Source organism: Platalea leucorodia (assembly GCF_965183815.1).
Source record: "Platalea leucorodia genome assembly, chromosome: 5".
NCBI classification, from domain to species: Eukaryota; Metazoa; Chordata; class Aves; order Pelecaniformes; family Threskiornithidae; genus Platalea; species Platalea leucorodia.
The window spans coordinates 87,103,419-87,127,546 of record NC_138827.1 but is presented as its reverse complement, the minus strand read 5'-3'; the positions used below and the strand labels follow the sequence as shown (position 1 = coordinate 87,127,546).

Below are 24,128 nucleotides of genomic sequence, written 5' to 3'. Positions count from 1 at the left end.
AGTCTTGATCTATCTGTTAAGTAAATCTGTGGTTTTTATTGTATTTACTGACAATTAGTTGAGCAATCATAAACTATTACAGAGAATAGCCTTGTCAGTATAATCAGGTAAGTGTTTAAGTAGGTTGAAAAAAAAAAATCAATCCTCCTGCAAAGAAATATAAGGTTACTGTTGTTCAAGATCCAGGATCACACATGTGACTTTTTGATACCTCATAACTGCCTCTCTGGAGCAGTTTCGTCTTTGCCCCATGTGAAGTTACAATATCTTGCCTGAAAACATGCCACAAATACAAATACTCCCTCAAATCTGTGGGAGTTTTTCCTCCTGTTCTTACTCTTGGTGACCTGCTATGCTTGTTTTATTAACCACTTGGTATTTTCATGGGCACTAATCCTCCAAAAGAAGAATATTGACAAGCAGAGAAGAAGAGTGGGTTGTATAAAAAAAGGCCTAAAGCATGAAATTGTCACCCAGGATGGAGACCATATCTGACCTTGAGCTTTTCTGCTAAGGAACAACGGCTTGTTTTCACTTGTGCAGGAGACACTGGTAGGGGCTTATAGTTACCTGTTAACAATACCCTTTAGGGAAGCTAAAGACTGGCAAAAATATGTGTCTTCTGTATTGACAAGGCTTGAATGCATGCTTAGGTAGAGTAAATCATGTACGTGTGTATATATGTCTTTGAAATATCATTATGTGGATGCATATATGTATCACTCCATAAGTAGATGGTGGCATGTTTGAAAGTTCATATCCACTTACTTAAGTATTTACATACTTTAATCCACAGCAAGGCCAATACCCATATCTTTAAAGCCAGAATATGTTAAGTTCAAGGAAGCAGTTAAATACATGCCTAATTTCAAACACGGAGCCAGGTCCAAATGCAGTAAACGCTTTCACATGCTAATGGGCAGTGAACCAACAGTTTATGTTATGACAATGATTAAAGCAGTGCTCATGTATAAAATGTGTCTGTCTGCTTTCTCTTTGTTCATGTGATACAATCTCTCTCTTTTTAAGCTATCTATGAACAATCTTGTGAGGCTTACCGACACCAAGGAAAGACATCAGGTTTCTTCTACATTGATTCTGATGGAAGTGGACCACTTGGACCACTCCGTGTTTTTTGCAATATAACAGGTAATGACCTACCCTTGTCTTTGGTGCCTCTAATGTTATTGGCATGTCTTTCATTGTACTACTAAGAAGACCCCACAATCATGGGTGCCTCAGTAGTGGGAAAAAGAAGAGAACTTGGTAGTAACTGAGGGTTGACTCTGATGTGTTTCCTTAAATAAGACCCATGTAAAACTGATTTTTAAACTTTAAGCTTGAAGGACTTGCCTTGTACTGTTGCTAAGTGGTATTTACAATGGTATTTGCACCTTTTAAAGGGCACTGCTGATATGTTTTTCATAATATCATAAATTTTAATGAAGTTTTTGTATTTTTTACTAAAGATGTAGAAACTTAGAATTCAAACCTGCTTTTGTAACTGTGAATGGTTTCTCTGCTTCACTAGAACACTAGAGCTGGGAATGATTATTAAACTCCTTGTGCTGACCTAGCTGTAAACCCTTCCAGTCTGACTTAAGCAGGAATACCGCCCCTCATATGAGTGTGCTGCCTTTGATAGAATAGAAACCTTGATCATCCTGGGTATCTGTATGGAGGAGAAGACGTGATGCTCTTAGGAGGAGGGACACCAAAGAGACAGGTAGCAGAGCAAGAGCCTTGTAAGGTGATCTGTTGGTTAAGACTTCTCAACCTTACAGTTCTGTAGTTTTAAAATAAAAAGTGTTTCGAATGAATATACCTGTCTGGCAAATTATCCCCTTAAGTGGGTCCTATTTTCTATATAGGACTGTCGTGCAAGGGTATAAGAAAAGGTTACATAGCCCATATTGTGGATTGGGGTAGATGGTAGAGCATCCTTTCTGCTTTTTATTTTTGAAATGGAGAGAAAATTTCCTAGACTGTCTCCTGTTTGGAATTTTTTGCTTCCTGTGGCCAGGCGTGGATGAAAGAATATTTTATTACCCCTTCTAAATTGCTAATTCTGGTTGAGCTACTTTGCCACATATCACCTCCACGCTCAGTCCTGAAAACTAAGGACTCAGGATATTCATATTTTATCCTTAATCTCCTTGTACTTAAAGTGTCTCAAATTAAATTTTCATTTTGACTTAATTGGGCAATCATTATGTTAATTAAATGCACATCAGTTAATTATTAAGTATGTTTTTTTATTCAAGTGTAACAAATATTTAATAAGATGTGTCTCCTTCACTGTTGTTGAGTCTCGTAAGAATTGAAACAGAGTTTCACCTTTCTGTCTGAATATCCTTCCTTGATCTCCAGTATGGGAAATGTGCTCATTTTTATTATTTATCATATAAATATGTGTGATGAAAATATTGTCAGTGCTTTTTATCTCTGCTGAAGAAGTAGGATTTTTGACAAACTCCTTGCAGAAAGCATCTGCTTTCCTCAAACAAATTTTATCTGGCAGAAATCCAGAAGGCATATACCTGATTTTCTCTCTATCTGTAATGAACTTGCTGACATTCTTGTTTTATTTTGGTTACAAGAAAAGTGGAAGTGGGAAAAACTGACAGAACCTCCTAGCCTGGAAAACTTTTTCATATTTCTTCTTTTCCCTTAGATGTCTCATTTGAGGCAGGGGAAGGTCATTTGTCACAGGCATCTCTGTTGTTCCTATTGCATAAAAGAGGACTGAGGCACAGAAAGAAATTACTATTTTACAATTGTCCAGAGAGTTTGAGGTACAATTGGGTTATGCTGCTGTATCACCTAAATATGGTTTGGGTACCTTAATCACAAGAGCTTCTTTTCTCTCTGGGAACATACCTTATTGTTATACTGATAAAAATTGTTTACAGTAATGGATTAAGTGCGAGGTATGGCAAAAAATAATTCAACTTTATTTACACAGGGATGGATTCTGAATTTGTTACTCTTTTCAGGTAATGCTTCTGCATAGTTTTCTGAAAGTATCAATATTCAGGGAAAGTAAAGGAATGAAATTCTATGCTGTTATATTAGGAACATACAAGGAACAAAGACAAAAAGTCAACGTTATTGTTCAATGACATAAATCCATACCACACCTCCTGTGAATGGAATAATGTAGATGTTCAGAAGTGTGGATGGCTTCCATGTATGGGGAGACTAAACGAATTAAAAAGATGATGGAGGGAACTGTCACAGGAAAGCATGGAGATTGTACGTGGCATAGAGAAAGCAAATAGGGATTGATTCTTTTTCATCACGTAAGAGCTAAGGGAAAGTAAAATTATTAGATAGCAGGATTTGGGCTATTTTTGTTTGTTTGTTTTCTTTTTCCTGATGCAATGAATAATTCAACTTGAAACTGATTACCACAGGACATCACAGAGGCCAATGTATCAATAGAAGGAAAAAAAAAAACCACAGGCTGGAAAAAGCCCCAGTCTTCTGTGACAGATTCAAAAGGTGCAATTAAATGTGGAGGTTTAGTTACAGCTCCCAGCTGAGGCAGCTGTGAGGCAAAGATAACTGGAAAGTGGGAACGAGTTTCAGGAAAACCTTTTGCCTTCCCTTGCTTCCCTGGGTATCTGTTCACCCTCAAAGGCAGAGGTGGGCTCCTGGGCTAAATGAAGCTTTGCTTTTACTCAGGCTAGCATTTCTTTTTGTATACAGTTCAAGAATAGGTAACTTTTTTACACCCAAAATGTGTTCAGGTTGAAGAATTTGGAGGTGGAATGGAAAATCTGGGGAAATTACTCATTTAGTGCTTTTAAAAGTAGAGGTACAGTGAGCTAATGACTTCTGGGAATTACAGTGCCTTGAATCTGTGAAGGATGAATTTGAAGAAGGAACCAGATCATCAGAAATGAGCAGCATCATTGCATTTAGAGAACAGTGGTGTTCCTTAATGTTCACTTCCATTTGTTTAAAATTCTTTCTCAGTTTTACATGTTTAATTGAACAGATAGGGATCTTATTTGTAGCCAGTTATTAACCAGGGCAGATTAACAACAGCTTTCTCACATACCGCTGTCTAGTCATAGGAATCCAATATGTGATGTGGATATGGGAAGTGTCAACATTACAAGTTAATTTATTCTGTCTGTGGTCCCAGACATTTCTCTGCAGCCTGTCAACTTTAACAGTCTACTGCTGAATAAAATTCTGAAGAAAGCAGAAAATTGCAATCGTGTGTGTTGAGAAAGAATTGGACAATCATACAAAGACAAAGAGGGAGAGAAAAATAAGGGAAGGGAAATTTTGCAGGGGGGAAAAAGTATTAAAAAATATAAAGCCAGTTTTCAGCATGGCAAGAAATTTAAGAGTAGAATGTCACAGGATATCTGCTGATACTAGAGTGGATAAGTGTATTTATTCATTGTCTGGAGAAGTGGCTGAAAAAGCAAGGTGACAAAAATTGTAGATGACATGCTATTATTTAAGTTGGTCAAGAAGAGAGAAGAGTATGTGAAGCACTTTAGAAGGATCTTATCTTGAAGGCTGTTTATTTCTAGTAAAAGTAAAATATGTTGTTGAAATAGGAGGTTGTCAAGAACAGTAATGTACCTAATTAAAGACATAGAAAGATGTCTGTACAAAGAGAGGTTAAAAGTGACTAATCCAGGGCTATTTAGATTTGGGAGACCCAAAGTGAATGGGCCTTATTGAGAGAAGGGATGCTCATTTGCATTTTCTTACAATAGGGATAAAGAGAGTTCAATGACAGGGAAAGACAACAAACTCAAAACTAGATTAAAAAAAAAAAGATAGCATCTTATTAACATAATGTTTTCTTCACCTTATACACCCATTACACATGCAAAGCAAAGTCACTTTCATAGGGAAATTCATCAATTATAACAAACAGTGAGGAATCCACACTAAATATGTGTGTTCAAGGGAAGAGAACCACATGTATGCACCCAAATCATGATCATATGTAGATGGATGCTATGAGTGGCACCATGAGGATTTGTGTGGGTCTATGCAGGGATTATTAATTTGGGGTGGTTGCATTCAGCAGCACGGGAACATAGCTGGTCTGTTTCCAGGGCCATCTGCATGGGAATGTGAACTAGCTCTGCTTGCTTTACCTGGGTTCTCCCATCATCCATGGTGCTCTACACCCACATTTTTTTGCATAAAGTACACAGAAGATGTATCCTGTCGTGCTTTGGGCTAACGAACAACCACCAGCGCTGGGAACGAAATTTTCCCTGTAGGCTGTTTGATAATTAGTGTAGTTGAATTAATCTTCACTTTCCACTGAAGTGACTGATAACAATCAATGCAGAAAATGGCTAATGGACCCTCTGAACCTCTGGTCTGGCAGTCTTTCTGTCACTGTGAGGCTTATTCTTTTTCTCTTGTTTCTCAGAAATCTATTGATCTGTATTGAGTGCTACTTAAATGCCAATAATCACATTCTCCAGCGCAAAGTTTATAGACATGCAATATACATCCATGTATTTATTTTGCTGCCCTGTATGGAAAGTGTTTGTAATGACTTTTACTCATCTCCTCCAGAGTAAATTTTTACCCTTGATATCTGAAAGATTTGCTTACAATACACGCGAGTCGTTCTGTCACCGTTCTTCTTTACTGATGCTGTTTTACTGTATGCGGACCCTGGGCTATCAAATCAATAGTGCTTAGAAATTGCCATGACAAGATCAATGGTTAATTTTGTCTTGGCCAGATATTTGTGCAATCCTCAAATAGCTTGGGTTCTGGTTTTGGTTTTGGTTTTGGATTTTTTTTTTCCTTTTTTCCTCTCGGGGTGCAGATTGGGGAAAGATGAGTCCTTATCCCAGCTCTTGTTCCTAGTCCAACATCTATTTTTTGAAACTGCCGTGGTGAAAAAATCATTAATGAACAAAAATATATCTCTCCTTGTTGATCATCTCTGTTTTGCAGTCTCCTCTTGAAATGCAAATATTGCCTATTTTTTGGATGCAAGAAAAGTAAAGCTTTATTTTCTCCATCTCAGAAAACTGTATAGAAACTGGGTTTAAATCTCAGACAAAGTAAGGGAGTCTAAAAAGATGTGAAGGAGATTGCCGAAGTTATGCTTAGCAATTTTTTTATAAATTGCCTCTAGACTTTTTTTGTTGATTCAGCTAACAATGATACAGATTTTATTCTTCCATATAGTACATATTCCATGGCATGTAAGGAGGGTTGAATTCAGGAGGATACAAGTTGTGTTTGTAGCTGAAGTGTCTAAATATGTTAAGTGTCTGAGTAGTCCCACTTACAGTATGATACTTTTGTCAGCTATTTGAGGAAAATACTGTAGCAGTTCAGCTTTACTCACTTTTCTGTGAACAAGGAGCAGACTGGAGTAACAAAGAGATGGACTACTAAAGAGCAGAGCTGGCTAGACCTCAGTCTTTGCAGTAGGGATCCCCATTGATGTTCCCAACATAATTATGGAACTGGTGGTATTACTGTCCACAGCATCCACCTTTCCCTTTTTTTCCACACAAGAATCTCAGTTCATCTGCTTATATAATTTATTAATTCATTTTCCATAAGAAATCATCTCCTTTTACTTTGTATAGCAATTACACTGATACAGAATACCATGTGATTGAGCCCTTGTTACAGTTCCTGTGGACTTGGCAGACTCTCATGTGGAAAGGAGGGCTGCCACCAGTTAGGCTGAGGCAATAACAGAGAGGAGGAGGAGGTCATGCCCTTAATTCTCGTTTTATTACCTGCAGCTACATTATTGTGAGACAAGAACTTAAATGGTGAAACTCCCTGAGATTCTCAGAATGAGCTAGATAAGATTTTACAGCTTTGAACTTCTTAAGGAAGTTTTTGTAGTGCCTTTTTTGTTTGTTTGTTGTTTGTCTTTTTTTTTTTTAATGAGTGTACCTTGCAGCTTACTGTCTGTAATTGTGATTGACTTTATCACTAGAGAAAACAACAAATGGGAATCCTTTACAAATTAACTACTGTTTAGATTAAAGACAGATTAAAGATTTACACTTTATCCCTTCAAACACTGCAGATCTTTTGGCACACTATAGTTCTGACAATGTATACATTTCTGTTTTGAATTTTCATGAAGTATTCCAGAACTTTATAAAATGAAAAACCTTTAGTGCTAATATTATGTCAAAGGCATTGCGCTGTCAACAGCTGCCTTGCTGTTTTCAGTGAAATTATTGTGGTTCTGATGAGCATCACAACAGATGTCCCGTAGGCCTTCTTCACTGTCAAGCTTTCAGGAGGCCCCCAAGGACATTTTAGTACAGAAGAACGTAACAGTAGATATTTTCCTCTAGTCTTTACCTTTTAACCAAGGGTTACTGCAACTTAGTCACTCCCCTGACACATTTGCAGTGCTCAGAAGTTTGAGGGAGGCTGTGGCTGTCTAAAAGTCACTGCAGCTGTCTCAGTTACAAGGGGTGGATCCATTTAGCCCAGACATGGGTGTCTAGTGCCATGTTGGAAACCTGCAAATGTCTTGCCCAGCCTCCTGGTGCTGCATCAGAAGAGTGGCAGGTCTCCTGTGGGCTCCACTTGTCTGCCAGGCTCATGCAGACGCCCGAGCCATCACAAGGCACATGAAACAGCAGAAGAGTGATTATGTTGACTTTCTCAAAACTCACCTTAGATAAAGGAGACTGAGTCAGAGAGGACTGCACTGTTGTCACAAGTGCAGCGAGTGTGAGCATAGTGGAGAACTGTCCATTTTGCACTAAGAAGTAGTTCAGCAACTGCCTCTTCAATATTTTGAGAGGAATATTTCTCACTGCTTGTTGTAGATACCCTGTATTAGAGGAAATATGGAAATGGAGGATCATCAAGAAGTAGGCTGGCAGGATAACGGTTTGCTGTCTCTGGGCTTCAGCACAACATGGGGGATGAAGGTGCAAGGGGTCGCAGAAGAGGTGTCTCATTGTCATCCACCAGAGCCACCTGGCATGGTCAGTCTGCTGACAGAGACACCTTGAACTGTGGGCTCACAGTGAGCAAACTTTGTGCCTATGGTGTAAGGGAGTTGGGAACCCAGCTCTTCCCTCTCTGCCAGGGCTGGGGCGGCATGTCTGTGGAGCCGGGGGTGTGGTGCCTTCCCAGTGCCAGCTACTGACTGCCAGGAAGGATTTACAGACAGGGAACGGTTCCAGGCGTGGGCATCCCTGAGGAATGCATACCAGCAGGTGCAGTCTGCCAGTACCATTGGAGAGTGGGCTTGCATGCAGAACGGATGCAGGGATGGACCCCCACCCCCCCCACCCCCGAATTGTTTCCATGGAAATGCATTGCAGTGCTTCTGCACTGGCTGGAAGTGGCTGAATCAGAAACTAGGAGGGGGCTGGTGAGCACAAAACAAGCTGCAAAAGCACATATTGCTGGGTCAGCCAGCAGAAAAAAAAAAAACAGTAGATAAAAAAAAAATAAAAAATGTGTGGGTTCCATAGGAGACTCAGAAAACACCTCTTTGGAGTCAGTGAATTAAAGCTATTTGTGATAAGAAATTATCTTCATATTCTTTGAGGGGTGTATGTTAGAGCGGCTGGGTTAAACTGCCACTGCAGCTTAAAACAGTACAGTGTTCAAGGAGGAGAGTTTGTCTTTTGTGTGGTTACTCCTGTAGTTATAGGTACAGCTTTCAGGACAACATTTGGCATTCAATGTAGAGCACCATGAAACAAATGCATCATATGAGCTCTCAGAGCAATTTTTCTCTCTCTCATGTAGCATTTACCGTATGTTTGGCTTGTTGGCAATTTAATCAGTCTGAATAATCTTGTTTTGTGACAAACCTCTTAAATCACAAAGGAGTGATGCAGTTTGTATGGGTGAAATGTGCTCCACAGAGATATTTCAAGTTGAAGAATAAAAATGAGAATTAGACAATACAGAACTCATTGAAAGCCAGTTTTCCAGCTGCTCTAATTTCCCACAATTTAATTTGTGCACCGTCAAAAGCAACTTGGAGGCTTCCAGCAAGATGATAGAACTATGGGTGAGGCTAAACAGAGGGTCTAAAATGAGCTGAATGCATTGCAGTCCCATGCTGTAAAAACATCTCCTAGGACCAAATACAGGCAGCATAATATCCTAGTAAATTGGACCATTAAATAAAACTGCAAAGTCATAAAGCTGTAGCATTACCCGAAATTAAACCATTGTCACCTTTGAATTATGAAACAATTTAACAAGCATTTAGGAAATCTGCTTTTCAAGGCTGCATTTAACTATTCCAGGTTATACAGTAAAAGATGTGGCTGCACTCTCCTACTGGGTTTTGAATGACTTTCAGCTTGTGTGTGTTTTGAAATTTTACCAAGCTGAGAAAGTAATAAAATAAGAAAGTGGAATAATAGAAGGTAAAAATAAACAGTGACCTTTGCCTGGAGAACAGCTTTTTCATTCTCATTGCAAATTCACAAGTGCGGGGAGAGCTCATTAAACTGAGTAAACAGGAAAAAAAACATATAGTATGGACAGACGTAAAAAGATAATGATAACTTCTTTGTTGAAGTAAAGGAAAAGAGAGCCTTATCCGCCAAGTTTAACAGTTTCCAGATATGGAAATGGCTAGAAGCAGTTAGTGGCACTCAGCTTGGTTTGCATCTATGATTACAGTGTCACTGCCTAAAAATATAATGAAAAAAAAACCAAAAAGAATAAAAACACAATTGTGATATTGTGAAATAGGAAAAGTATTTGAAGCTTCATTTTCAAAAGCCATAGGCATGATCCATGCAGAGGTATGCCTCTGCAAAGGCATATGCAAGTCATGGAGCTAAGTTGCAGACAGCTGTTGCACTGCTTCCTAGCTGTAGTGAACTGTGTGCATATCCAGATTGCAGCTGTGTGTCTTAAATAGGTCCTGAAGCATGCCTGAAATGTAAGCTCCCAGATTGTTGTCAGTAGGCTTTAGAGTACACGCTGATCGAGCTGTAAGGGTATAATTCCTTGACCTCATTCTGAGCCAGGCAGCTGTATTCTAGGAGCAGCCCTAGCTAAACTTGTGCATGTGAATTTGAGAAAATAGTATGATAATTATCTAAATGCTGCCGGGTTTGAGGTGGAGAAAATGGTGCTTGAATAAAGCCCAAGAGTTAATGTGAATGGTGAGGGTCTTCAGAAGAAAGGTTGGGATTATTTTTGTGTGGTTTTCTGATCTACGGAAGGAGATGTACATGGTCTTGCTATTGTCTTGGAATGGTTCAAGAATTTACTGCCCTCCAGCTCTTATTTACTTCTCCCTCCATCAACTGAGACACAGGAGGGAGCAGTGTTGGCTCTCCCACTCTGTCCAAAGCAAACTAAAGTTTAAATTGTTTTCAGGCTCATTTGCTGCATGTAAACCAAGGGGTGTCCTTTTGAAAGAAAGAACTTTCTATGTTTTTTTTTACTGTGATGTGAATGTAATCCCTTATTCTTCTAGCAGGTGATGTGTGACTTTGTGCACGTTACCTAGCCCCTCTATGCGTCATGTCCTTCTTTCTAAAATGGAAGTACTTATTCTTTCCCTGGGAAGCAAGAATAAACATGGCTGAGATGGCTGAATACATCTTTCTTCCTTGTCTAACGTTGTTGTCACCAGCTCTTTTGTCTTGCATCTGTGGTGTTTTGGGCCTCCCTTCTAATGTGAAGACTTCCTTTCAGACTCTCTTTCATTGCTTTTTTTTTTGTTTGGTTAAAAATAAAGAAGGTAGCAGAAGATGTGTTTCTCTGTGCTCTTTTTACACCAACTGCGCACAGGGAAAAGAAACAAACTTTCGAATGGCAGTAGCTTTTGCCATCCCAGAGGTATGCTTGCTGGTGGCTGTGACTTTCCTTTCACTAGACCAGTGAGCCAAACGTATACATTTTTTGAGAAGCTGTACTGATGGTTGCCTTTATTTCAAAGATGGGGCATAGAGGGAGTCTTTGAAGTGACCAGCAAAGCACAGATCCGATCTGTAAAAGTAATAAGCATAACAGATCAGACATGTGTAGATTAGGAAAACATCTGAAATGTAACTCCAGAATTCTTCCCTTCTGCTATTACTTTTTTTAACTTTCTGTTCTGATGTACTTGCTGAATCACAATTACTTTGAGCACAAAAAGAAACTTGATTTGTTTTTCCTTTCCCTTTGCAAACTAGAGGATGGAAAATCTGCAGTTAGCTTCTCATTTCTAAAAGGTGCTGTGGAGAAAAGCAGTTCTTGAATGTCAAAGTTCAGATCTCAGAGGGACAGCTGAGTGCAGCTGTAATGATAACAAGACCATTGAAAATTAATGAACAATCATAGAGTAAAATAAGAGAAAGAGTTGTTGCATTGTCTGTTGAACACACTTGTTAATCAGTGCTTGTCCCTAACAGTATGTTTGCTGATGTCTTGTCCAACCTCATTTCAAACATGTCAATTAATTACATTTCCAACACTTCTTAGGAAGACTGTTTTATGCTACGCTACTTTTAACAAATTTTTCCTAGTAATCCTTCATTGCTTCTAAATTACTAGATCTTCATGCCTTTGGCTTTTCAGGTACACCCACAGCACCTTTGCTGGTGTACAAGTACACAGCCTGGAAAGCACAGTAGTGTTAACCACGGAAACTCTAGTGTTAGGCTGTTGTACTTCCTGAGCAGCACTGTAGCCACTATTGTGAGCATTGATTTTATTGCAATTTCTCAAAATTATATTAATAACTCTCAGTGGGGACCTGGAATGCCAGCAACCAGTTCGTTCCATCATCTCTTGGTTTTACATCTTGCTTACAGTATCAGTAACTTGATGTTTGTCTTTTTAGTAGACTTTTCAGTGAAGGCAGGGGTTAAACTTCTACCAAATTCAGTGAGAGGAAAGTTAGCTCACCCTCAACTGCTTCTGAAAAATCCACTCTGTTCATGTCAATCCTTGAGAGAACAAAATAAAAAACAGAGAGACTCTGGCTGATAGGAATCACTACTTTCAGATGTACGAGATGTGCGTTATGAAGTCATTGAATTATATTGCGTTGGAAGCAATATATTGTGCAGGACTGTGCAGGGTATTGTGCTACAGTGTTGACTGTGATTACAACCACTGGGGCAAGTTTTACAAGCAATACATTTGTAACATTTCTTGTGATTTTAATCTAACTTTCATGTATCACACATTGCAGCAGTGTTTCATTGAGCTCCAACTCAAAGGAGCCACAAGCAGCATCCCGAACTCAACAAGAACCACAGAATTACAGATCTATGAGCAAACTCTTTCTGTCTACCATCACAGAAATGATGAGAGTGTTGTGAGTGAATGTATGGTTTGCTGAGCATAAACTGTCCTTACAGTTAATGCCATGCATTACTGGGATCTTGGAACAGACCTCTTTAAATAGTCTCCAGATGGTTGTTGTTACTTGCCTGTCATCTGAATGCCTCCATAATGACAATCCATTCATCTGAGTGTCTTTGCACAGATAGTCCATTTAGGATTTTTATACACCTATTAGAGTTCTGTTGGAGTAATCTGTGGGATATTTGTAGCTCAATGAAAAATACTTCCAACTGCAATGCACTGCAGTGGCCACAAAGCTACTAGGCTTGTCATGCCAGTGTATTGGGAAGTAACCGGAAAGCTCATGCTCTGCAAGAACTCAGACCAGGTAATCTGGTAAAACCATCTGAATACTTAAATGCACAGGTTTTGAGATTGGTTTAGAAAAGAATCTGGTTCAGCGTTATCCAGGGTTTCCCTGTTGAAGCATGAATAACAAAATAGAAATCTCTTGTCTAGATCTTACCTCTTCCTCTGTAACTGTCTGTAGGTTTCTGCAAGTGAGATTGAAATCTTCTCTCATCAAATGATTAGAATTTGCTTCCTTAAATTTTTACCCTGTCATTGTCTTGTATCCTCCCTGGGCAAGCAGGGTTTTTGATAAAGAGGAAATTTACTGGATGTGACTCCTGATAACATCGTGGAGCACGTGCAGGGCTCAGTCCTGTGAATCCTTATTAAAGAGTTTGTCTTTTACTCTGGGTCAGCTCAGTAGACTGGCTGTTCAGGCTGTCCTTGTTATCTTGCCCATTGCTATCTCACCAGAACCAGCTGGGAAAGAGCCTGCCTGCTAAGCTAATTGCTTCTAATTGTGATGTTCTCATTATTTGCGATGTTCTTGTTATCATGCCAACCTCAGTGATGGTCATGAGATGGGTTGTTATGGTGCAGGTTGTGCTTAAGCCTAGATTCTGCTTTCTGTCACATAGGAAATCCCTTGCTCTGCCAGTAAATGCAATGAAGGCGGTGAGAATGGGCTTCCCAGCATGGAAAAGCATCAACACTTAGAGTTAACTACAGATGCCAAGTCATATATTGTTCTGTACATCCAAGGAGGGCATCACTCAGCTTATACTTAGAAAAATCTGACAACTGAGTAAAATGAGTGATCTGACTTCTAGCTGGGCAGTAAGAACATACTCTTAGTTTTAGCTTTCTGGCAAGAGTTTGTGGTTTCTGTTTGTGGTGAGTTTATGTGAGCTCATCAGCTACAGTTCTCCGCTACCATTTGTTGTTGTAACAGCGTGGGCTGCGCTCCCAGATACAGCTATGTTTGCAAAAGATGAGTGTTACCACCCTGAGCCATATCATTATGTCTTTTCTCTCAGGGCCAAAGCAGCTGAAAGGTAGCTAATTTTCTTCAGATACCTGGTAATAGAAGATGCTGAAGATCTCCCGTGGTTCCCAAGCAGCTTGTAGTTTCTCTCTTGCTCAGCAGGCTCTGGAGTGTTTGCTCAAGCTGGTTCAGGGAGAAACAGCTCTGTGAGCTACACTGACCTGGAACAGGTCTATCATCACAGAGTGACCATTTTGGAGCCCAGAGTCCTGCTGATCCTCTCTCCAACTCAGTAAAGCATTAGATTTAAATTGTTTTTTTATTCCCTGCTTGTTCTAAGTTTTTTGCTGTTAACTTCACCTTCAATCCTTTTTCATTTAACAGAAGATAAGATCTGGACTGCAGTGCAGCACAACAACACAGGGCTAACTAGAGTTCAAGGAGCTGATCCAGAGAAGCCATACACCATGTCCTTCAACTACAACAGCAGTGCAGAGCAGCTTGAAGCCATGATAAACGGCGCGGAGTACTGCGAACAGGAGGCAGCCTACCACTGCAAAAAGTCACGTCTCCTGAACACCCCGAGTAAGTGCCACAATCCCAAATCTTTCCTTGTTAACTCATATTGATATACAGCAGATACAGGCCACACTGCGACTGAGGAGGAAAAAAACAGAAAGAATAGTAGCAATACAGAATAAGGTGAAAAGCCTTTTACCTTCTTGGATACTACTGTGCAGTGCCTGTCCTCTGATGGAAGAGGGTCGGAGCTCTGCAAGGGAGTTTTCACTGTGTAGGTTCATGTGTACAAAGGGTCTGAAAGATTCTACAATGGAAAGTACCACTTGAAAACCACAAAAGCTGTATTTAGCTGACGGTAAATGGATGTGTTTATTCATTTACAGTTTTTAACAGTATATTGAAGATAGAAAACATACAGATTGCTCCAGACTTTTATGATGTTTCTGGAGAGGAGGAGTGTATCCCCTTCGGAGTCCCACAGCCCTGAATATAATGTTTAGGGTGCTTGGTACTACAGTTTCTGGGACAAAACTAATTTTCCCCTCCTGATAGAATGAAGTTTTTTGCCCTGATTTAATGTAGCAGTAACAAGAAAGCAGAGGGTCTGATCAGTTTCTGTCTCTGTGGTAGCAAATCTCCAGTGGCTACTCAGGATGGCTACCTTCCACTCGACCCTCTCTTAGGGTTGGGATTTTATGTTTGCTTAGCCAGAGACGTGAATGCCACTAAGGCTTCTGAATGTCTTCAAAGTCTCATCTGGTTACTTGTAACGTCTGTATGGTCCTGGTGATTCTTTGATTATTAGCAACTCTTCAATTTGTTAGTAGGTTAGAAGAAATCCCATGGGAATCCTTAAGGGGAGCTTGCAACGGGAGTTCCCATTGTGTTAAAAATACATTGCCTAATGAGATGTAGCAGAAACCCGCCTGGTTCTAGCAAAGTTACTATAACACTGAATGTTTATAGATCCAGTAATCAGATGCCTTACAGCCAGTTTATTTTTAAAACCTGTGAATTATGTCTTTTGTTATCATCAGAATTTACCAGCCAAGAACTGCTTGTATTGCTAATCATTTTTTAAAGAATAAAATGTTAATATCAGCATCCAGGGTAGAGCACAAAGGGAAAACAAAATGAAGGCATAACTGCTCATAAAGAGGGGGAACTAATGTCTTACAAATCACACAGTGATTATTTCTGAAATAAATTTTTAAGGATGAGGGCCACAATATTAGAGCAGGTCTGCATGCGTTTACTTTTACACATTTCTGTGAGGTCCTTGGTCACGTGTATGCAGAAAGGTACACTATGCATGCATTTTGAGATACCTCCTGTATGTGATGCCTCTATAAAGCTAGGGACACTTCTGAAGGATTCAAACACATTTCTCCTTTAAAAAAAAAAAAAGTAAGTAGTCATAATCTTGTGTAAAATGACAGTATATAAACTATCCTGCTTCAAGGCTAAAGCTATCTACCAACTGGCAGGCCAGCTAAGATGATTCCTGACAGGCTGGTCCTTCTCTGCTTGTCCAGGACCAAAGTTGTGACTCTGAATCCTCAAGGGAGAGGATGCAAGGATGGTGTCCAGCAGCGCAGCTTGAGCTCTTGCAGCTGCTGCAGTGCCACTGTGGTCCTGACAGTTGACCACACAAGAATTGTATGACTCATAACTCTTTAGTACAGCTCCAGCTGATAAATCAGAAAAAATTACAATCCAGTGCTATGCATGTGGCAGACACTATCATTTTTTCCTCTCTCTTTTTTCCTCCCTTTGTATGCTTTTAATTACACTTTTAGTTTTTCATCCTGAACTTTCTTAATAGCCTGAAGCTATAAGTTTAGCAAGATGTGGAACATGCTCAAAAATAATTGAGTTCTTGAAATGACAAGATATGGATAACAATTTGTTCTTAGCTGAGTATCATGTGTTTTTAAATAGTAGAAAGACCTTTTTTTTTTTCCCCCAAAGCATTAAATAGCCCTATTACTTGATATTCATTTTGAGGTTAACTGTTGCTGTGTTACAGAAGAGCCTAGAGACCTAGTGGTGCTGAACACTATAGGTGTCTTGAAGAGTTCTAAGATTTAAAGAATTTCCATTCCTAAACTTGAAGATGAGCTACAAGTGCAAACAACCCTAGGGTGTTTTGCTAAACTCACTGCAGAAGGTTCTCATCTGTGTTGTTTATGGCCAGAAGTAACTGGAGAGGGAGTTCGATTTGGGGTCAGAGCAACAGAACAAAAATCAAAACTTTTGGGTTTTGTTTCTTGATTTGGCCTAGGCTTTCGGATGCCTGAAGCACTATGTTCCCTCTGTGTTGCAAGTGTATCATAATGTGTAATTATGGTTAATGAACCACACTTCAGGTCTTCCTTCAGAAGTCAGTATACAAACGCACATGTATTGATGATAATGCTGCATTCGTAGGCCCGCAGGAAACATCGCATGTCTTATCCAGCCTCCTGAATGTCACTACTCATTAGTACCTCTGGACTGAGCCCAGCAGTGAATGCTTGATGGAAGGGCATCTCCCTTCAGGTATATCTGATCTTGACAGAGCTATAAAAGTTCCCCTTCCTGCAAGGAATCTAATCCATTTCTGAAGCTTCCTCTAGTTTTGGGTTTTGTTCTTTATTTTTTTCTGAGGAGATGGAACGCATTATTAGGATATCTCAGCTGGTAGCACCAAAGCCCCAAATCCTTTTCTTCAGGATCTGAACACTATCATGTTTCACAGAGAAGCAATAAAAAGGTTTCTCTTTCCTTTTGCATTCATAACGTTACTCTCCAGCAAAGATGCATTGTTACATAGCAACTTTGGCTTTCACAGCTTTGACATGGGGGAAAACAAGAAAAAAAAAATCATGTACCCGGGCAAAGGGGCGAGCATGGCACTCTGGGCTGCCTCAGAGAGAAACCAAGGGAGGCTCCTGGCCTGCATAAAATTGTTCCAGTTTATATCAAGGAATTTGTCATTCTGTTCCTACTGCCTCTTGCCTTGAAGACATAGGCACATCCCCAGCGGGTGTGATTCAGCGTAGTCTCCCCATTGAGTTACTTGGATTTACATCTGCAATGTGTCAGACATGCAATCTGGCAGTTGGCAAAGGAGTTTACTCATCTCCACCTCCTGCTGTCTGGAACAGCCTTATCAGTTCTCACTGTCATACTACAGCTTAGCTGCAAGCATGTCTTTGAAACTAAAATTAAATTGCCCTGAACTACAGTTTGGTACATCTCTGCCATCAGATAGATTTTTCAGGAGGTTTATGAACATCAGAATAGATGTCTGTTCATCAGAGGAATAGCTGGCTTTCTCATGATGCTGGCAAATGAAACTTATAATTTATGACCAGTAATTGCAAGTCTCTTGTGACTTCTCCATGCCTGTTAGAGAGACACCCACATAACCGGAGCAAATCTGACAGTTGGCATTAAGTAGGAAAGTCATCCACACTCTTAGCAAAAGATTGCAGACTTCACCACCGCCTCAGAAGAACAGACCAAGACAAGCTAGCAGGAGAGGAGAGGGGTGGGTAGGAAGCTTGGGCTACCTCTAAATGTTCTGTCTGTATTCTGGGAATCTGAAAAGAAATTTAGGTCCCTGCAGTTCTGATTTCCTTTGTGGAGCATCTCAGGTAATACCTAGGAGAAGGGTATCTGTACAAGGATAGGTGCATGTGTGCTCATGCACGTTTAGTTAAACTGTTAACATACATGACGTTTGAAGGTACGAAAACACTTTATTAACTGAACAAACCCTCAGCTCTGAGTGAATTAGCTCAGTTTTCTCGAAGCAGTGGGTGTACTCAAAGGCTTAACATTTGGGAAGCTGCCTCACATCCACCATATCAAGGACTTAACACAGTGACAGCTGTATCAGTGGCAGGATAGCTTGCTCTACAATACTTGGCTGACAGTCTGTCAAGTTTATAGCACATTTGTGTAGGCAGGGACTGAGAAAAGATCAGTCCTAGAGAAAAGTCAAAGAAATAGGAATGTCTTTAGGTGGTGTTTTCTTTTCCCGCCTTCTTCCTTCTTTTTCTCTTTCTAGTAGAATTCCCACACCATGTCACCTCAAGCTTTAATTTCAAACATCCGCCCTAAACTATTCACCTCTTCCCTGAACTTTCTGTCTTTCTCTCTTAAGATCTGTCAAGTCCCAGTATTATATGACTTGCACCCAGGTATCCACCTCCTCTTTTCGCCTCTGCCTCCCAGCTAGACCTGTATCTCAGTGCTGAGCTGCACCATGTGCCATCTCCAGGTCTGTGACCCCGTATGCCAGACAGCTGTTTGCCCTCACCTGTGAACCACTGCATTTGCATTTGGTACCTCTTTTACTGGGGGAAAAGATGTGGTGCTACCTCACAGCAGGGATCGTGTCCTAATTTCTGAGTTTAGAATTTAGTTTAGACTTATACTGCTGCTGAAACAGTTCAGCTGGAGAGATGCAGCTTAGGGTGTGTACACAAGTCTGGATGTCTTCAGCACATCGCTCAGTATGTTCCCATCACCCACAGTTGCTCTATTAAGGGCATTAGACTTTATGCCGTTGCCAATCCCTTTTAGTATCTGCTATGGATCTGGTGTTCATAAATTTGTCTAATCACTTTTTGAACTGATTATACTGCCTGCCTCTGCAGCCTCCTAGGAAAGCAAGTTCCAGGAATGGCCTACTTGTGCTGTGTTCAGAATTACTTTTTTTTAATGTGTTTTAAACTAATGTTTTACTCAGTGTACTGAGTTCTGATATTGCAGGATGCGGTGAATCACAGTTCTCCACTCATCCAGTGCTTTTAGAGTCCTTTTAGTGGCCTTTCTTTGACCTTCACTAGCTCTAGTATTTTTTTGACCAGAAGTGACCCACAGTGTTTGAGGCATGGTTTGCACCAAGGTTTCATATAATGGGGATGTCACTTTTTAGACCAGTATAAATCTTTATGGAGAAAGTAGTGTGAAACCTGGGTTCTGATAAAGTTTTTTATATAGAGGTGCTATGAGGTCATATAAAATGACCTATAACAAGCAGTCATTTACCATTGGGGTTTTGCTCACTATTATTTTGTGCCTTTCAAATATAATTTCCATTTTATCATTCCAGGTACTTTAAATTGTTATGGCATTACCAGGAGACTATTTGTCATTGCACAAAATAACATAGAACAGGGCAGTCCACCCCCAAAAAGTGGTTCATATTGAAGGGAGTGGTGGATAGGTGGCAGGTGTAGATTGCATGTTGTAATTATTCTTGGATAATTAGGATCCCCTTCTTGACAATGATTGACTTGCCATCTGTCTTTCCACCACCATACTTTGTCTCTCCCCTCCAAAGTGGCAGTACTGACAGCTTCTCAGAGGCACAACTTTAGATAACTTGTGTTATATTTAGAGACTTTTGAACAGAGTTCACCATAGTAATACAACATGCCCCCTTATTTGTAGGGAGAGATTTAGAGGCCGTTTTTAAAGATGCTGTATTGTTAGTAGTGTGCAGCTGATTAAAATGCAGGCAGTCTAAGCAGAATAAAAAGACCTGCTACATTGGGGAGGTAACTTGGCATCTAGCATGCATGCACCTGTGAGTAATGGAAATATCATTATTCTAATTTCTGACCCTTTACTTCCCTCACTGTATACGCTTCCTCATGACTGACAGTGAGGTAAAATGTGCTATAACTGCCAAGGAAGGAATGGCAGCTGCTTGCATTACCTCTCCTCTAGTGCCATTGTGCTTCTCTGAGATCACAATGTAGCCAAGAGGCCAAGCAATGAGAAAGACATCCTTGCTCAGTCAAGACAAAAGAAATCCTTGCTCAGTCATACACTGTGGGTTAGAACCCAGTGGGAGGAAAGCATGCTCCCTCCTTGAATGCCGCTGCAGGAGAGGACAGGCTTAATGCTACCTGGCATGCTTCTGGAGTGACACCAGCAGGGCACGAGTCTCTTGGGACTACGCCAGTGAACACTGGAGCACCATTATCTGTGTTGGCTTTAGACACAATATGTCAGGAGAATTTAAAAACATTTCTCGAGGTGGGGACTTGATAGAGTGGTGAGGAAGGAGCTTGTATGGGTAACTTCTGCTTGCTTCTGTAGAATATGTCCTTCATACTTCTGCTATCACTGAATATTTCTGTTGTTTTTTTGTTGTGTGGCGTTTTTTTTTTCCCTCCCTCAAATATTTTTTTTTCCTGAAGGCTAAGGAGCAATTCTGGAATTATACTTCTATTTTTTTTTTTTTTTTTTTAAGAGACCTTTTACAGTTTACCTAGAAAAAAAAATTGTCAGTCCAAACTGAATAGATGTACTGACATGGAAAGTACCTCTTCCAATACACAGGAAGCTTGTACCAGGGGTATTAATGGAGACACATAGGTAAATGAAATGCAAACCTGGACAACAGATTTTGAGCCTGGAATCTGGAAGTCATTGCATGAACTGTTATTGGTGGTGCTGTAAGGAAGACAGTGCTGTGAACTGATGTTGTAACATGTTTGCTTAACCTCTGTAATCCATTAGGTTGGGACTTTTGTTCCCAAAGAACCCCTGGTTTGGAGTGAAGTTGATGATATCTTTTGCTCAACCTGTGAAACCTATGGGATGGTATAAGTGCTTATAGCTCAGTAATGAAGAAACCTTGAGTTCAGGAAATTCTGCAGTCCAAATAAGAGTTTGGAAATGGATAGTTTTGAGACACACATGTGCCAGAACCAAACATGTCCTAATGATACCTCTGACTTGAGAGACCCAAGCATATAAGCTATTCATACACATAATTCGAAGAAGGAAAATTATAATTTTTTTTCAGGCTATCCCAGCCAGCATTCCCTTAATCATGAGCAGTGATGGTCTTTTTTAACTTGCAGGACTCAGCATATTGTTAACAATAAATAAATACTGGCAATTAGAAACAAACAGCTGATCCATGGCTTGTTGTATTAATGGGTCATTAGCTATGACAGCAACCTGTCCACCACTCAAGAAAGAAAGCAGTACTGCTGCCTGAGCAGAAAAGTGTGTCTTCTCCCTCATTAGAGCCACAGCAGGGAGTGTGTTCTCTCACAATTCCATTTGTCTTCTTCATTCGGCTGTCCTACTTTGAGCATCTTGGGCTCCATTAGACTCAAACTGTCTTACTGACATTAAACTAATTTCTCTGTCAAATTTGGGCCAGTGTGGAGAGCGATTTTTTCCAATTCTGGAGAATAGATGTAAATCATAGTGGTGGAAAAGTTCTCAGCCGACCTCTTCTACCAAGATGCCACATGAGTGAAGCAATAGTCATTTACATTTCTATTCACATTATCTTTGAGTATAGCAAAGCATTTGAGGCTGTAATCTCTCAGTTTTATGTGTGTTTTGGGTTCATTTGACTCCTATTTTAGATCTGGGGAAAAAAGTGTGTGCAAAGCAAAGCACTTGCTGAAAATCAAATGAGATGGAGCAAGTGAATGGGACAGAGCCCATATGCTTCGATTTTGCTTTAATTGGTCTGACCTATCCAGGAAGACAGAGGTGTTAAGAGGCTGTACACAAAATGAATAATGGCATAATTTAATTATAGAGCGTAATTAGGAGAAAAGAAAATGTAAGTCTATGGAAAAAGGAGTCAAGTTTTTACTCTGTATAGATTGGGTTAGATTCATTACTTGTAAATCTTAAATTCAGGAATTTTACCCCCTTTACAGTGTGAAGATAGCCTATGGGAAATGTATTTTCTATTTTTGAAAGTATGAAGGCAGAGACAGGGGAAAAGAAACAATGAGGATGAGCTGAAGGCTGTATTTTCAGATTTCTTTGTGCTTGATGTTCAAACAGCAACAGAACAAGAGCCTTCCCTGAGAGTATTTAGTTCAATGTTTTGCTTATGTGAACCATCTGATGTTAAGGGGAGCATAAAAGTAGCTCTTCTAAGTGTCTGTTACTCTCTTTTGTAAGAAGAGAGAGAGAGAGGATAAGCAAGCATGCTGGGACAAAATGTCTCCAGACCTTTGGGGAAAAAAGTTGTGTACTTCTTCCCCTCCCAAGAACCATCTAAAAGCAATTGGGAATTATTTACCTTCCCCCAACCCAGATTGATTTGGGGAGGATCAGATCTGACTGAGGCTTGACAAGTAGCTAGAAAGATGTGGTGACCTGAAAGAAAACAACCCTTTTAAAACTTTCTTTAGAGAAGCTTTTTTCGTATCTGCTGGGCCAGAAAGATTGAGAACAAAAATGAAAAAGCTTTTGAGCCTGAATTTGTTCTAAGCCCTTTTGATAGGGGGAAGGCTCAGGCTTTAATGGGGACTGGTTTAGCCGAGGGGTGTGTTCCTGCCTGAGCTGTCCAGGACTCAAAGCAACATCAAGAGCCTTCTTCCTTTGCTCTCAAGAGCAGAATTCAAAAGTCCCAGCAGAAAACTTTTTTTTTTTTTTTTTTGTAACATTAGCATTTAGAAAAGTTAACCAATTAATCTATGCAGTCCTCCTTTAAAGGTAGTTTTCTTACCTCGTTTAGCAGAGAAGAAAATTGAGGCATCAGGCTGCTACTGATGACAATTTCCCCTGAAACTGATATGGGCCATTAGATCTATTTGAAAGTACCACCCTAAAACCAATGGCCAAGTTTGTCCAGCCACAAAAAAGAAGTGTTTCCTCCCAGATGAGCACCTCTGATGTCTTGCACCCCAAGTGTAACATTTATATAGGTACCTGATGTGCCTTGCCCTTGTGCTGGTAGTGGAAGAATGAACATGTCATTCCTTAGAGGTACATTTACTTTTTCTAGTGAACTGATTAACACAGTTACGGTGATTCAGCAAGGAAGGCTTGATTCTCTGAGTTGTTATGGACCTACCAAATTACAAGGGAGGTAATGGTATACTCAGGTGGGGTATAATGGGATGTTTGGTATATTCAGCGAGGTAAGGAGAGAAAGCTGTGATTCTGCACTGTAGCCCAGGAATAGTATCACCGGTCTGATGCATCTCTTAAGAATCCAAATTTCTTTCTCTTCATCTCCCAGGCAGTGTTTGGATTTTGTTTTGCTGCAGTGGTTGATTGTAAAGGGAGAGGTGTGAGAACCCCAAGCCTACTTTCTTTATTAGACATGTGGATGCCATATGGACAGCCCTATCTTTCTTGTTCATAGATGGTGTAAGGAAAAATAAGTGCACTTGAGAATGACTGCAGTGCATTCAGAAAGTGTTAGCTTAGCCATGATGGCTTGCATCTAGGCATGGGTCCGAACCCAGCCAGATGCAGCAGGCAGGGCTTCAACATGATCTGATCTTCAGAGTATGTCTCCAGTAATGCTGATTCAATGCTAGAATTCATCCCACCATTGATAGATGGCTGTCCTTACCCACACTAATTAGACAGAGACCATTACAACTATTCTACCTGTTGCCTGGTCATACCTGTGATTGTAGTATATGGTGTAGTCATAAGATAACGATGTTGTCTTCCTTTGTAAAGGGCAAGAAGGGACTCCACTCAATTAAGAAACAGTACGCTTGTTTTTGGCAGTGACCCCTATTAGAGCTATTGGAAGAAGGCCTGCATTTCTAGGATAGGATCTGTGTAGTCTTACTGTAGCTGTCTTAAGGTTATATGTTCAGCCTAAGGTAGATGCCCAAGTTCTTCCAGGCAGAGAGACATGCAACTGAAGGTGATACTTCCAACTTACTTTAGATATCTTTCTAAACAGGAACTGATCAAAATGGTTAACCATTGTATATTCTCATGCTTCTGCCTAGTGAACAGCATCCTCTCCCAACTCTGCAATTTTGGTTATTTTATCTGTGATGCTGTTTTTTTGGCAGTTTAGAACATTATTTCTTCATTTATTTTTATTAAAACAATAGTTCAATGGTGGAGTCATAAATGATGCTTTTTCTCCCTATGGTTTTGTGCTTTAATGTTGAACTTCTATATGGATGCTCTGATATCTATTGAGGATTGAAAATGCATTGCGGCATTTTCTTAGGCTGGGTACTAGGAGGATGTCGCTGTTTTCTGCTTAGGCAGT

The 24,128-nt window shown here is 40.1% G+C and overlaps 1 protein-coding gene across 1 annotated transcript in view; it reads left to right on the top strand.

The window, feature by feature from the left end:
- CNTNAP5 (contactin associated protein family member 5) overlaps positions 1–24,128 on the top strand; it is a gene marked incomplete at both ends in the record, with an annotated part of 289,753 nt that overhangs the window by 190,777 nt on the left and 74,848 nt on the right. The window contains 2 exons of the mRNA XM_082312477.1: positions 1,030–1,149; positions 13,976–14,176. Of these exons, the coding sequence (XP_082168603.1) occupies positions 1,030–1,149; positions 13,976–14,176 (321 nt within the window). The remainder of the gene's footprint in view (positions 1–1,029; positions 1,150–13,975; positions 14,177–24,128) is intronic.